Source organism: Ambystoma mexicanum, chromosome 12 (assembly GCF_040938575.1).
Source record: "Ambystoma mexicanum isolate Mex_15411 chromosome 12, UKY_AmexF1_1, whole genome shotgun sequence".
NCBI lineage: Eukaryota > Metazoa > Chordata > Amphibia > Caudata > Ambystomatidae > Ambystoma > Ambystoma mexicanum.
In genome coordinates, this window is record NC_090936.1 from 678,885,454 (window position 1) to 678,900,200 (window position 14,747).

At 49.5% G+C, this 14,747-nt stretch overlaps 1 protein-coding gene across 8 annotated transcripts in view; it reads left to right on the forward strand.

Moving 5' to 3' along the window:
- The window catches only part of KIF21A (kinesin family member 21A), a 2,335,619-nt gene that overhangs the window by 489,553 nt on the left and 1,831,319 nt on the right, over positions 1–14,747 (forward strand). For all 8 annotated transcript variants that reach the window (XM_069629214.1, XM_069629217.1, XM_069629219.1 and 5 more), the window contains exon 5: positions 847–981. In XM_069629214.1, the coding sequence (XP_069485315.1) occupies positions 847–981 (135 nt within the window). The remainder of the gene's footprint in view (positions 1–846; positions 982–14,747) is intronic.

Consider the following 14,747-nt stretch of genomic DNA (forward strand, 5'->3'; position numbering starts at 1 on the left):
GTTGTGGATATTTAGAACCTTTTGTTTAAGACATCTGTGTGTGTTCTCTAAGGTGCCACTGATAATTACTTCAATGTTTTAGACTAAAATGATTGCTAGTGCCCCTTTTAGAAGCCATATGCATTGCAGAGCTTTTTGTGTGTACTATACGAAGGGCATGCATGCTGTTGAATTAGATGCAGGTGCAGTGCTTGGCTGTATTTGTGGAAAATGTGCAATAGTAAGAAGATCCACATGGAAAAAAAAACAGTCACCTACCACCGGTCCAGACTGAGAAGCGTTGGATTGCAGTACATTGGTAGAGCAGTGTGTGTCCAGGGGTGGATTAGCCTGGGGTTTTACAGTTTGATTGAGGTGCATTAAAACATCTATACATCTCTCACTTTGGTGATCCATAGTGATGCGCTCTAGGAGAAGTTTGTTTGGTTCTCTGTGCTAGGATCGCAAGGGCGCTGAAGTGTATGATTGAATATTTCGTTTTTAGCAGAGTGGTCTTCAGTTATAGGGTTAGAATAACAGTGGCTGTAGCAGGGCAGCATAATGGTGCATAAATAGCTGTTAGCGTGGATAGCAGTAATAGATTTTTTCTGCATTATAGGGTTGAGCTATACGTGCCCCAAATAATCATATGCGTTTGTGTATTTCAATGCACAAAAGCATACATTTGGGCTTTGTCAATGTTTTTCTAATACCCTGCAGTTCATGCACCCAGAGCGCGCCTTGATATTTTGCTTAAATGTGCATTGCTTTGTCTTTTACATAACGTGAGCTGGTTTGGGCATGTAAAGCACATTTTGTTTTCACCAAATATGTAATGGTTTTACCATATATATATTTTTTTTCTAGATGATGCAGTGTTTGAAGTTGGGTGCATTATCTCGAACTACTGCCAGCACGCAAATGAACGTCCAGAGCTCACGGTCGCATGCTATATTCACGATCCACTTATGTCAAACACGGTTGTGCCCCACAATGGACAATGTACGTATTTCAGAGAACGTTCTTTGCTTCTTAAAGTTACAAAATAAGCAATGAAGGTAGTCTGTTAAATATAGAGCTGAGAAAAGCAACGCAATGGGCTGTTCTTGGTTTACCAGTAGTTCTTGATCCAACCCTGTAGAGAATTTCAACAAACCCTCTGACTAAACTGCAGTAGTTGAAGCTCCCTCATTTCATGTCACACAAGTGCTGAAAGTACACCAGTGCTTAAATCAAAATTGATCATGAGTGATTTGAGCTATAATGGTGGTTGCTGCAACCATCTCTCAAGTGATGGCCATAGCATATGGCGCTGCATGTGAACAAAGGGAAAGTGATAAAATGTCAAATCATTATGCTAAGATGAAAATCAGAAAAATATGTTACATTAGGTGCACCCTTACTACAGGAGAAGACCCCAGTTCTGATTTGTCAATGGACTTGAAGATTAGTAAGTTAATTAGTAGCTGTTTTTTCTACTTTAGAACCCTTAAAATATTTGTGGACTATTTCACCTTTGCGGCTAGGTTACAACTGATGTACCTTTTGTAGAAAGTTGTTTGTCTTATTGCAACGCTACTCACTTGGGTCTCCAAAAGAAGTGCCTGGATAAGTAACATGCATTAAAAATGTGACTGCGGAGGCCACCAGGGGGCGCACAGGCAATGGCTGCCTGAGTGTACTGCTCCCGCCGAAGCCTGGCAGTTACAGGGGATTGAGCCCCCCCCAAACTCCCTCAGGCGGTCCCAACTAGACGGATTGGCGGCGGGTGGAGAAGCCGTGGCGCCAGGGGGGGAGAGGTGTCCCTTCGAGGCCGCGTGGAAGCAGTGGACGAGCCGCTCCCTGCCCCCTACACCTGCAGGGTCCCCAGCGGAACGAGGGAGCGGTCCGGGAGAGAAACGGGCTCTCGCCCCATTTCCCCCCCCCCCCCAGCACAACACGCAGGAGGCCCGATTTGGCGGGCAGCCCAGACACGCTGACTGGAGGGGGGGACTGGGGCAGAGGAGCCGTAGCCCAACGAGACGGAGTGATAAAGCAGGGCCCTCCGCGAGCTTCCCCGGGGCTGGCCACAGGGGCCCAACGAAGATCTCGCAGGCAGGCGGGAGCATCTCACAATGCAGCAGGCCCCGCACCTCGACACGGGGGGCCCAGGAGAACAAAAGAGCTGCACTCGTCAGGTGAGCAGGCGGGGATGAGGGGACCGCCTCGCAAGCGACACAGGCGGGTAGGGGGTCCCTGGATCCTCACCTGGAACGCAAGCATGCCGGCCATTGCCAAGGAGGGATCAGAAGACACTGGGTGGCCCTTTGCCCAAAGTGAGCACCCCTGGGGCCAGTGCCCACGGCCACAGCTGAATATTCTGTCCCCCCCTGGGGCCACAGAGAAAGCACTGACAGTCTCGGGGGGGGGGGGGGGGAATCCGGGTTGGTGGGGCGTGTGCCCGCCTGGAGATGACCCCCCACCCAGGGGCCAAAGTGCGGACGGTTGTCATTGAGCCGTGGGCAGGGACCACGGTGCCCTGATACCCGCCCCCCCCCCGCGGCAAGGGCCCCCCGGACCTGGTCATACGGACTCAGCTGCCCACATCGACCACGAGGAGGCCAAAAGAAATCCCAGACTGCCATGGCGAAGCTGGACTGGGTGAGAGGCCCCCGCCCGGTGACGGTGGGGCGTGTGCCCGCCCCATAACGCCCCCCCCTGTAGCAGCATAGGCATACCCCAGTCAGGTGGTGGAGGGCCTTATCCCGGTCCCCCCCCCCTTTTTTCATGAGCCCCCTCTTGGAACCCCAGGTAGGAGATCACCGACCGACCCGAGAGGGGTTCCTCGGTCCCCGCCGGGGCCGCAGAAGTCATGGCGGCGGGGCACAGGGGGTGACCAGATGAACTGGCGGGAAACCTTGAAGGAATTTCGCTTCCAGGTGGCAGCAAGTAGCAACAAAGGTTCTCAATAGAGAAATGGCCCAGTCGGCGGCCCCGGCACCTTCCACAGAGGCAATGGAAAGGGGTTTTGCCTCAATTCTGCAGGAAATCAGGGACATGCGCTCTGTCATCGCCCAGAAATTCGAAAAAATGGACCAAAGGGTGGACAAGGTCGAGGACAGACTGTGGAGACCAACCAATCAACATCAGCGGCCCAAGAAATACAAATAGACATGAGGCTGGCTGCCCTGGAGAAGAGGGAGGAGGAACGGGCCAGGCAGATGGATGACTTCGAAAGCAGGGAAAGGAGGAACAACCTCAGAATTTTTGGGGTATCCGAATTGGAAGGAGAAATGGGGAGAGATCACCCGACCAGTGAGACATCATCACCTTCCTGTTTGCAGAAGAGATGACAACGGAACTCAGATTCGATAGGGTGCACAGGGCAGGGGGTAGAGCCGGGGGCCCTCGGTCAATTTTAGTCCGGTTTCACTACTATTTGGAAAAGACAAAAGTGCTGGAGGAGGCCAGGAAGGCCCGGGAGATCACCTACAATAATACCCAGATTTCAATCTACCAGGATCTCTCCGCCTACACACTGGCCAAACGCAAAATGTGCCGCCCCCTAACGCAACTGCTCAGGGAGAAGGGGGTGCGCTACAGATGGGGCTACCCCTTCTCCATGGCTTTTGTATATATGGGCCAAAGGTCAACTCTGATCACGGAAGATGACATGCGGGGAGCCATCCAAGATTACGTAGCGGATTCGAACCCCCGCAGGGGCCCATCAGGGCCGGAGATGGACAGACCAAGTGGCCCTGGCCCGTCGGGAAACCGGAGAAGGAAAACTGATGCGAGGAAATTCAGAAAAATGAATACTCCGTCACCAGCGAAGGACGGAGAGAGGAACGACTGAGGACTAAGGACGGGGGCGACCTGTCAAGGTTTGGAATGAGGACTCAGATGTTCTACCACTAACAGCGTCCCCATGAACAGCAAGTATAAGGGGTCCATAGAGGGGATGATGCAGCAGGTAGGGAGGGGGGGCCTCAAAGCGATGAGCACTACACGAAACGCCTGGCCGAGGTGGGCAGGCTGGTGGTTCGGCCAACAGCCAGTGATGGCAGAACTAATTGGCTGGACGCCGGGGAGGGGAGGAGGGGTGCACGAAAGTTGGTGTTGTTAAGTTAGGGGTTGGGACTGGGGGGCAGTTGGGGAAATGTTTTAGGCCCACCCTGGGGGTAGGGGTGGAGGGAGCACATAACGAAACTAAGGGAGCGCGCAAGGAGGGGTGAAGTGAAGATGTTGACCGAGAGAGAAGATAACTTAGATAATTGCTGAAAGACTGCGGGCCCTGGGAGTGGGTTCTCTCAACGTACGGGGTCTGAACACCCCCACAAAGAGGTCCCTGGTCTGTAGGGAATTTAGAAGGGCGAACCTTGACCTTCTCTTCTTACAAGAGACTCACTGGGCACGAGGGAAGGATCCCAAAATGCGGGGGGGGGGGAATTGGGGAGGTTTTCTGTGCATCCCACAAGGGCAAAAAAAGAGAGGTAGCCATTCTATTAGCAAGGAATGTTAGCTTCGAAAAGGAGGCCATACTGAAAGACCCAGAGGGCCGTTACTTGCTGGTACGGGGGTCCCTGCAGGGCGCCCCACTTACTCTTGCCGTAGTATACGGTCCGAATGAAGGTCAAACTCAATTCTGGGAAGAGGTGAGGGATAGACTCAAGCTCTTTGTCCAAGGCACGATGGTGGTGGGGGGGGGGGGGCTTCAACATGGTCTGAACCCAACCCAGGATAGGAAACACATTGGTCCCCAGATCTACAGGGCAGCAGACGAGACCATGGCACGAAACTCCCAAAGGGTTAACTCGGAATTGGGCCTGGTGGACACGATCCCGACCCCCAGGACGGGCGCCCCCTCTTTCACATATTATTCAGCCATCCACATGTCATTTTCTAGAATAGAATACATTTTAGTGGATGAGACCCTGCACCCATTTGTCACTGGCTACATGGTTGACCCCGTCACCTGGTCAGACCACGACCTGGTCCGCGTCACTGTAGCAAGGGGATGACTAAGCGATCGCAGGGGACGATGGAAATGTAACGACTCCTTGCTGAAGGACGAGGTCCACGCACAGGAGGTGCTCGACGCCATAACGGAATTCTTCGAGCTCAATGAAAATGGGGAGGTAGGCCAACACACCCAATGGGATGCTTTTAGGGCAACCCTAAGGGGAGTCCTCATCAAAAAGGGAGCCCAGAACAAAAGAGAAAGGGAAGCCCAGGAGAAGTCTCTGAGAGAGAAAATAGCCCAACTCCAGCCGGGGGACCCCCCAGCAGAACCCTTAAACCGTGATCAGGTAACCGCCCTGGACGGTTATAGGCTCCAGTTAAAGGACCTCCTCCTGCACAAAACAGAAAGGAGTCTCCAGCTGGTTAAGCAAAAGTATTATGAAAAGGGGGACAGGGCGGACAGGATTCTAGCCTGGAAACTGAGGGAGGTACAGAGAAGTAGAATGGTGAAAGCACTGAAGAACGAAGAGGGGGCAATAGGCCATGACACCTCCCACATAGGTGAGGCCTTCCGCCGATACTATGAAAAATTATACTCATCAGAATATAACGGGGGTGAGGCTGAGATTGAAGGGTTCTTGAACTCTATACGAATCCCAGCCCTGACTAGGGAGATGGCAGAGAGGTTGGAGAGTCCGGTATCTGAGGACGAGGTGGAACATGTGATCAGCGGGATGAAGGTGGCACTTCCCCGGGCGAGGACGGCTTTACAGTGTACTTCTATAAAAGGTTTTGCTCGACTCTAGCCCCGCACCTAGTAAAGGTCTTTAATGCAGTCCTGGAGGGGGGGACTCTCCCGGATTCCATGATGGAGGCCATAATTGTCGTGTTGCCCAAGGACAGCAAAGACCCTACGGAGTGCTCCTCCTACCGCCCAATATCTCTGTTGAACATTGACGTAAAGATTCTAGCTAAGGTAATTGGGAAGTGGATGGAGGAGATACTGCCGAAACTGGTCCACGGGGACCAGGTAGGGTTCATAAGGGGAAGACAGGGCTCAGACAACATCTGCAAAACCATAGATTTGTTCCATTACGCCCAGGGGTCGGACCTTGACGCGAGTGTCCTCTCCCTGGACTCGGAAAAGGCATTCAACAGGGTCGAGTGGAGATACATGGAACTCCTCCTCCAGAAAATGGGCTTTGGGGTACACATTGGGGAATGGGTGGCTGCACTATACAGAGCTCTGAGGGCAAGGGTACAAGTGAATGGCAGGTTGTCAGAACCATTCCCCCTCTCACGGGGAACAAGACAGGGATGCCCGCTTTCTCCCCTGATCTATGTCCTTACAATGGAACCCCTGGCCATAGCAGTTAGAGCAAAGCCCGGACATCAAAGGGAATTAGGAGAGGCGAAGTAGAATTCAAGCTTTCCCTGTTCGCGGATGATATCCTGGCCTACCTGGTGGAACCTGGCTCCTCGCTCCCCTCCTCCTGTCTCTGATGGCCACATTTGGGCGTTTCTCGGGGTTAAAGATCAACGCATCTAAATCAGTTCTGCTCCCCATGAGAACACGGGACCCGGGCTTAGACTCCTTGGACAGGCTCAACGAGATAACAGTGGGGAAGGTTCCTATCCGATATCTGGGCGTTCTCCTCACCAGGGATCTATCAAAACTAGCCCCTACCAACTATGACCCCGTCATGGCGGGGATCACCGCAGACCTCAGGAGATGGGGTTCAATGATTCTGTCATGGTATGGCCGCATGACGGCGGTAAAAATGAATATACTACCGCGTTTACTGTATCTCTTCACTGCTCTCCCAACCAGCGTTCCCGACCAAACCTTCAGGACTCTACAGAACGCGGTACGAGAGTTTATATGGCAGGGTAGGACCCCCGAGGACCGCAAAGGCCGTCCTGACCTTACCGAGAGAGGAGGGAGGGTTTGGGTTACCAGATTTCCAACTTTATTTCCGCGCGGCCCAGTTGCGTGTCCTCCTAGAGCACATGAGAGAGGGGATGGGAACCTATTGGTCCTATTTGGAAGACATGGACGCCCCCCCTCTTAAAGTCTGAGACCTCTTGTGGGCCCCACGCAGGTTCATCCCGAATAGACGTAAATCCCACCCAACATTGGGAGTTCTCTGGGCAATCTGGAAGGAGGGCCCCCAGACTGCATACCTAACGTGGCCGTCCCCGATGTCCTCACTCTGGGGACACCCCCTCAAACTGGGAAGTAGGGGGTTCCACAATGCACAACCCTGGTCCAACTGGGGAATGGAGTGGGCGGGGCAGATGTTCAGGGAAGGGGAATTCCTAACATATGAGGAATTGAGAGACGCTCTCGGGCAGGGGTCCCCCTCCATATTTGAATACCTTCGCCTGAAGGGCATTCTCTGCGACCAGTCATGGGGCCAAAATTTGAAGAGACAGCTGACCCCCTTTGAGAAACTACTAGACACAGCGACTTCAAGGAACGGGGCGGTGTCCGGGATATACAAAATCGTGAACACTACCAACCTAGTGGAGAGGAGGGGTTTCCGCTCATTCTGGAACGATTTAGCAGGAGAGGTCATCTCGGAGGACGCCTGGTCAAGGATATTTAAAATAGCATTCCATGGGAGCTTATTCACTGCAGATATGGAACACAATTTTAAGATTCTGCATGGGTGGTATAGGGACCCCGTGAAGTTGTCATAGATGTTCAGGGGTATCCCCCGAATGCCCCAGGGGCTGTGACCAGGCTGGAGCGAGGGGCCACATGTGGTGGCACTGCCCAAAAGTACAGGTGTATTGGGGGAAGGTAAGGGGTTGGATTGCTAAAGTCTCTGAGGAATTGCTCCCCCAGAACCCTCTGACGATGTTGCTGGGTCTCCCTCCGGAGGATACGGAAATACACAGGTACCCTAGAATGTAGGACACAATGCTGAGGGCGGGCAGGGTGGCCCTGGCGCAGAAATGGAAGAGCCCGGAGACCCCCTCAAAGGAGGACTGGCTGAAAAAAGTGAAGAATATGTTCTTAATGGACAAACTAACGGCAATGATGAACAATGATTCTGGCTCATTCCAAGCAAACTGGTATGGGCTGCAGCAGACCTGGGGATGGGACCTTCACTGAAGCCTGGTAGGGACCCCCGGGGGGGGGACGGGGAATGGGGTTAGGGATGAACTAAAAATGGAACGGGTGCCCACGGCCCAGGGGACGGTGGTCGAATTACAGCCATAGAAGAAGTCAATGTCCACATTTACTCCCAAGCTCCGGACACAAAAGAGCATTCAAGGAGTCTCCCAAACTTATGGTTCAAGTTTGAATAAGTTTTCAGGGAGGTGGGTATGTATTGGGGTGGGGGGTCGAGGGGAGGGGGCGGGGGCTATTGGGCCAGCCGAATGTATATCCTTTGAACGTGCATCGAGCCCGTTTGTTATATTAAGAAAATGCTAATAAAACCAAAGTTTCAACAAAAAAAATGTGACTGCTAGGTTATTGCTTTGTCTGAGTCAAAGTGACTAAATTTCATTGCCTCTACAAGAAATTCACTGCCGGCCAGTGGTCAACTGTGTAGATTTTAAAACCATTAGTTCAGTGCTGTCGTAAATCAGAATTAAGACATAGGAAGAAGGCATGTTTTCTGGGGTATCAAGTAAAGAAAATGCTCCAGCTATCCCTACTTCTATGACGATGAAGGCTCCCTATCCTAGAAAATAAAAAAGGGATGCTCATCGGGACATCTTACATAAATGAATCCTGTCCTCTGTGCACACCTATGCTATCCTTGGAACTGACTTGGTCATTAAAAACAAACATACGTTCCCCTAGAAAAGTGTTCTTTACTCCCCCTTTTCTGTTTGCTTGTGCTGGCTGGTGCATGACCTGCCCCAAATGTCTTTTATTCTTCTCTTGGTCTTTCTGGCCTCTGCCGGCATGTACAGTTGAAATATGTTTCTTGAATGTATATCCAAAAGGGGCCTCCTGACCCCGAACCCCGCCCCCTCAACAAAATCTTGCTTAGCTGGGAAAGTTAATCCCTTAAATGCAACACTTGAATTGGTAGATCCTTCACTGTTGTAGCTAATGTCTCTTGCTCACCGCTCCAGGACGCTTCAACTCCTTTGAAGCAATGGATTTCTTGGTTCAGCATGGACCCCTGCCATTAATGGTAACGTTAATTGGTTGTGGTTTCCACCCCTTTGTGTGTGGCTTGAGTTCTCAGCCCCGACTGGGCTCTCTGGTCCTCCATACCTTTTGTTTCTCTGGTGAGTCTTGCTTTCCGGTTCACCCCTGAAAGGTGTTTCTATTTCTCTCAGGTTCTGGTACCCCCATGCAAAGCCTTTATTGCAGGTTCATTGGGGTGGTAGGAACATTATAGAAGGAAATATAACTTGCATAACAATATATGGACTGGGCTTGTGATATATCTTTACTTTACAGGTTGCCCAGGTGGGGGGGGATCTCCACACAAAACTGTGTTTAACGGTAGAGGCCAGTGTTCTGCCAATTGTTCTAACCAACTGCTTTCCTCCTATGTCTATTGTTGGTTACCCTTATTAAATGATTTGTGTGACATTTGACCAGAGTACAGTTGATGCACGTTAATGAAATCTAATAATAATTGTGGTACCACTTGGAACTGTATATATTTGCCATTATAGATTAACTAAGCACAAAGTGAGTTATTGTGATTGTACATAACATTAAACTTAATTATATAAAGACTGTGTTTTAACTAATACAATGTGTGGACATTCCTTTGTGGGGGCTTGGGGACTACACTACTTAAGAACCAGCCTGCATCACATGCTGAGAAGCAAGGCCTTGATTGCTCGTCCATTGCTACCAACAATAGAGAATCTTGGCTGGAGTCCTCTGTGCCTCTCCTCTAGCATACAGAGAGCAGAAGTTCAGACCCCCCCTCAGTCTTTACAGCTTCCTTGCCCCTAAGGGTTGGCTACCCCCAGTAGGATGCTGCTTGCCTTGTCCCTTGGGGGAGTGTTTTTGTGTAGCAGGCTCATCTTCCTAGTCTCAATGGGGGAGGCTCCCCCTTGGTGAAAAAGGGACACATTCCCTGAATTAGTCACAGTGCCTGAAGCCTATTCTAATGGATCTCACTTTAATGGAAGTCGGTTGCTACATTATAAACCTAATGGATATCTTAGATCAGCATTTATTGCTTTACTGGTCATCCTCAAGTTTAATATCAAAGTGGGGTGGCTGTTCTTTATAGCTCAAGCATAGAAACTGTGGAATATGCTGCCATTATCCATTCTTTCCCTTGAAGCTCACTTTAAGTTTAGACCTAAACACAAACCTTTGTGTTTTCCTAGATAATGAAGGACAAATAGTCTTCTTTCTGTAAGCTATATGTTGGGTGATTAAATATGTAAGACATTTTAGTGCCATGATGCCCCTTCCGAGGCAAGACAGTTGCACTTTATACATTTTTGCCCTACTTACCTTGCTAGGCCTTCTCTGGCAATTCTAATCTTACTTGAATCTTTGTGCTGAGGTCTGCTATACTATCTCAGGAATAAACTTATCTGCCAAAAAAAGAGGAGAAGATGAACTCTTAACTGCAAGTCAGACCTCAATGGACAGACATATTAAAGCATTGATTTGCTACTTTTTCAGACCATGCTGCGCAACTCGCATCCACTTCACAAAATAGGAGATCCTGAATATTTGGGGAAGAATTCCATTGGGACCAAATCAAGGTCCGGAGGGAGTCGAGCCCTTCTTCCTTCCAGACAGCTTTAGATCCATCGTTCAAGCACTGGTCCTATCCCACCTGATTGGCGGTAATGCACTCCTCAAAGGCCTCCTGTCGACCTCCTCGTGCCCCTGAGAAGTGTGCTATATGCACTCCTCTCACCTCATCAAGGGGCTACACAGCTACGACTACATCACCATGGCCCCCATCAGCCTTCACTGGCTACAACTGCATGCACAAATCACCTTCAAATCTTGCTGCATTATCAGTCGCCCTCAAGTCATCCAGCTTCCTCTCAGAGAAACTCACATTCGAATGGATTGTGTCCTGCCACGTATTCCTCATCTTTTGATATCTCCATATTCATCTTTAGCTGCTTCGTAAATTTGTTCCAGTAGGGGGTGCTGCATGTCGATGCCTGTCGACTTAATGTGCCTCGAGGGCCTCCGTCTTGATGTCGACGTCATCACTGGTATATAGCACGCGCAGCGACCGTTGGCTTCAATTCCATTTTTCCACGAGAGCGAACACTTTGGAAGATCGGCATGCTTCAGTTTTGTAAACAATTAAGTCATCTTCATTGGCATCATCGACTCCAAGATTAGGATTTACAAAATGCCACGACTGCAGGGTGAAAATGTCCCTTACGGATCCCCATCGGGTGTGTCTGTGGTGCTTGGGATCCGATCATAAAAGATTGGCATGTTGATCCTGCCTATCGATGATGGTGAAAGCCCTGAAAGAGCGTAGAGGGACGTTGGCTGCAGGTAGGTCACATAAATCCCCTTGGACAACTCTGTTGAAAAAGCAATCTTCCGAGTCGAGAGGTGACTCTCATCATCAGAAGCAAGCTTAAAGATCTCGATCCAGGAGTGGGTTGCACCACTCGTCATCGTCCTCACAGCGTTTAAAGAAAAGGCGTTGCAGATCGCCGTCTTTGTTGAGTTCCTCCCCTGACCAAATCGGCCTCACTGGCTCAATGGGAGGGAATCGCACAAAAAATGCTTCAGGTATTCGAATGCAACCTCGACCCCCCTCCCCCTGAATAAAAGCAAGAGTGACGCCCATGTCAAGAAACCTGACAAAGAGGAGGCAAAGGACAAAACCTGTGCGCCCTCAAGCCTGGGGGTCCAGAAGAAAATTCCTCTGGAACATTCGAGGTTCTGTTGAGAAAAAACTCCTTTGAAGGGAAAATCTTCGACATCGACGCCGAAATACTTGACATCATTGTTCCAAAAATCTTTGACACCTCGGTTGTCGAAGCCCTCGACGGCGACGAAGACTTCAACGCCATTGTCGACGCATTTGACAAAATCCTCGGAGTTTGAAAAAACAAGACTGTTTTGCTCCAGTACCAAGAATAGACTTTTTTAAAGTCATTTCCTTCAATTTATGAGGGGAATTGGTCATCTTCTGATGAAGCACATCCTTTTGGATTGCAATATGAGACACAAGGTGTTCCAGAGGCTCTGATATCAGAGGACTCGGGGATAAAAGATCTACACGAAGCTCTGCAAACTGCTAGTGGGATAGACACTTCTCCCGAAATTGATTTTGGAAGCCCAGATCCCTTGGACCAGACAACTAATGTCTAGAGTCATAGAATATCTGTAATGGAGTAGACCTGCACCACTTTTTGAGCAGGATGATCTTAGATATTTTAGATCAGGGACCTGAGGATGACCCTATTCTTCCCCTTCTTGTAGGGACGTCATTTCACCAAAAATGCCAGGGATAGCGAAAGTGACATCACACAACCCTTGACCTCGGATGACATCACAGGAAGTGATGTCATTTGACCCCACCCCACGAAGTGACATCACCGGAAGCGATGCAGCACAACCTTTCACCCCATGACAAAACGGGAAGTGGTATCACATAGCATTGTTTCTAAGTACAGTAAGCAAAATATGGTCACTATATCATTGTAAAATGATATACATTTCATACAAGAATGGATCGCCATATGTATCGTTCATTTTCAGGAAGTGCCTCTGCGGAACATATTTTACACTATGTTGTAGCTTTTGTGTATGTGATGGAGTGCCAATATTTAGTATGACGGGTGGTGAGGGTGGTCTGTGTCAAAAAGGTAACACCGGTCATATTCGCGTGTGTGTGTGTGTGATGGGCAGGAGAGTAAGAAATTGCTGATGGGAAAGAAAGACTGATCCATGCTCAATGGCAAGGACAAGTAGGGAGAGGATTGGAAGCGAAGGATGTAATGCATGTTTGATGGAGAAAGTAAATGAAGTGACAGAGGTGGGGCAAATTTAAGGCCTTGTCTGAGGTGTGTTTGTTGGGAAGGTATATAGAGTGAAAGACAAGAGGGGACATCAAGGCCTGATCCCAGGTGCGTGAAGAGAAGGTAGAGTGGCAGAGGAGTGAGACATAAAGACCTGGTCTGGGCTGTGTGACAGAGAAAGTAGAAAGAGTGACAAAGGAGAGGAACAGAAAGGCCTAAACTGGGCCACGCAAGTTTTGGGTCTTATTTCAAATTATGCTAGCTCATACCATCCTGCCATGAAGTGAGAGCCAGAGAGAAAGTGGTGATAGAAAAAGACTGGGCAGGGGAAGGGATGGCAGAAAGAGGGAGTCGGGGGGAGAGATCAAGTTAGTGGGCGAGGAGGAGAGAGGTGGGTCAAAGAGAAAGGACGAGAGAAAAAAAAAGATTGAGCAGCAGAAAGATGGAGTTAAAAACACTGTGAAGATGAGAGAGTGGGGAGAGGCTGCGAATGCAAGTAATCTGCTGCGAGAGAAAGAAGGAAAGAGTTAGAGGAATAGAGAGAGCAAGACAGCTGGGCGAGAGAGGGAGAGGATAAGAGAAAGGGAGGGAGGGAGAGAGAGACGGACGGACGGAGGGAAAGCAAGAAATGTGAGCGAGAGAGCAAGGACGACTGGGGGAGCAGAAATGGGGAGTCGCATAGACTGAAAGGAGCAGAGAGGGTGACAAATCAAGTGAGAGGGTGTGAAAGAAAGGGAAAGGGAAAGGGAGAGGAAGAGGAAGAGCAAGACAGGTGGGCCAGAGGGAAAGAAACACCTCGGGGGCAGAAAGAGGGAGTGACGGAGACAGGCAAATATAGTTGCAGACATTTGCCCAGCCAAAAATGCAACGGTTATTTCCCTGTTTTTCATTATTTTCGTGTCAAAATTGGGACAGTAGTGTCGGTGTATAATGCGACCACCCCCACCGTGCATTTGTTCACTATTGCTCGGTTATGATGAACCTTAAGAACTTGTTCACTTTACTTTACAGATTTCGATTTCTTTGATTTCATTTCTGTACTCATGCAAAATATTACGTAAACCGTGCATTCTAGGAGAAGAGCCGTGACTGGACTCAATCGGGTAAACTAAAGCTGACCGGCAATTCGGAAATCTGCTGGCAAGTGATACATGCATATTTAATTGACTGTTTTAAGGCGGTATTCATGTTGCTTATGCCTTCGTAAAAAAGGGTGCTATCAGTTCGGTATTACTGCTGCCTTGCATGGCATTACTGTTAGATAGCTAAATAAGCTAAGTACTCTTCTCAGACATTTGTATTTAACCTGCAGGATACCGGTTTGAATCTTGCAAGGGTGAGCCTCAGCCCTTAATTTTTCCGAGCTCAGTACATTGAGTATCATTAAATGCAGTGATGGCCATTACACGATTGAAATACATCTGCAGGGTGTTGCATGGCATTGGCATCTACATTGCTTTGGCTCAATGTTGCATTCAAATGTAAATACAAAGATGCATGGGCCTAGAAGTGGGAGGAATCAAGAATACATTTTTTAATTAGTAGCGTCTTTCATGGACCATCCACTCCCTCTGTCGGAGTGTGTGGGTGGAGGAGGGGGCAGTGTTTACCATTTGCCATCCATGCATAGTTAAATGGTGCGCGGAGCGAGGCCAGTTTGGGTGTCTTGCGCTTGCTGGCCTTGAGGTCACAGGCTCACGGCTGGCTTGGTCGGACTAGAGAAATTTTAAGGAGAGGCCCCAGAACTGGGTACACAGATGTAAAACCTCAGCATTGCTTGAGGCCTTGCCTGCTTCGTATGAGGCCTATCCAATGGTTTGAGCTCCTGAAAAAACGTTTTGTTTCCTTGCAAATGGCCATTGACAGTCATAAAT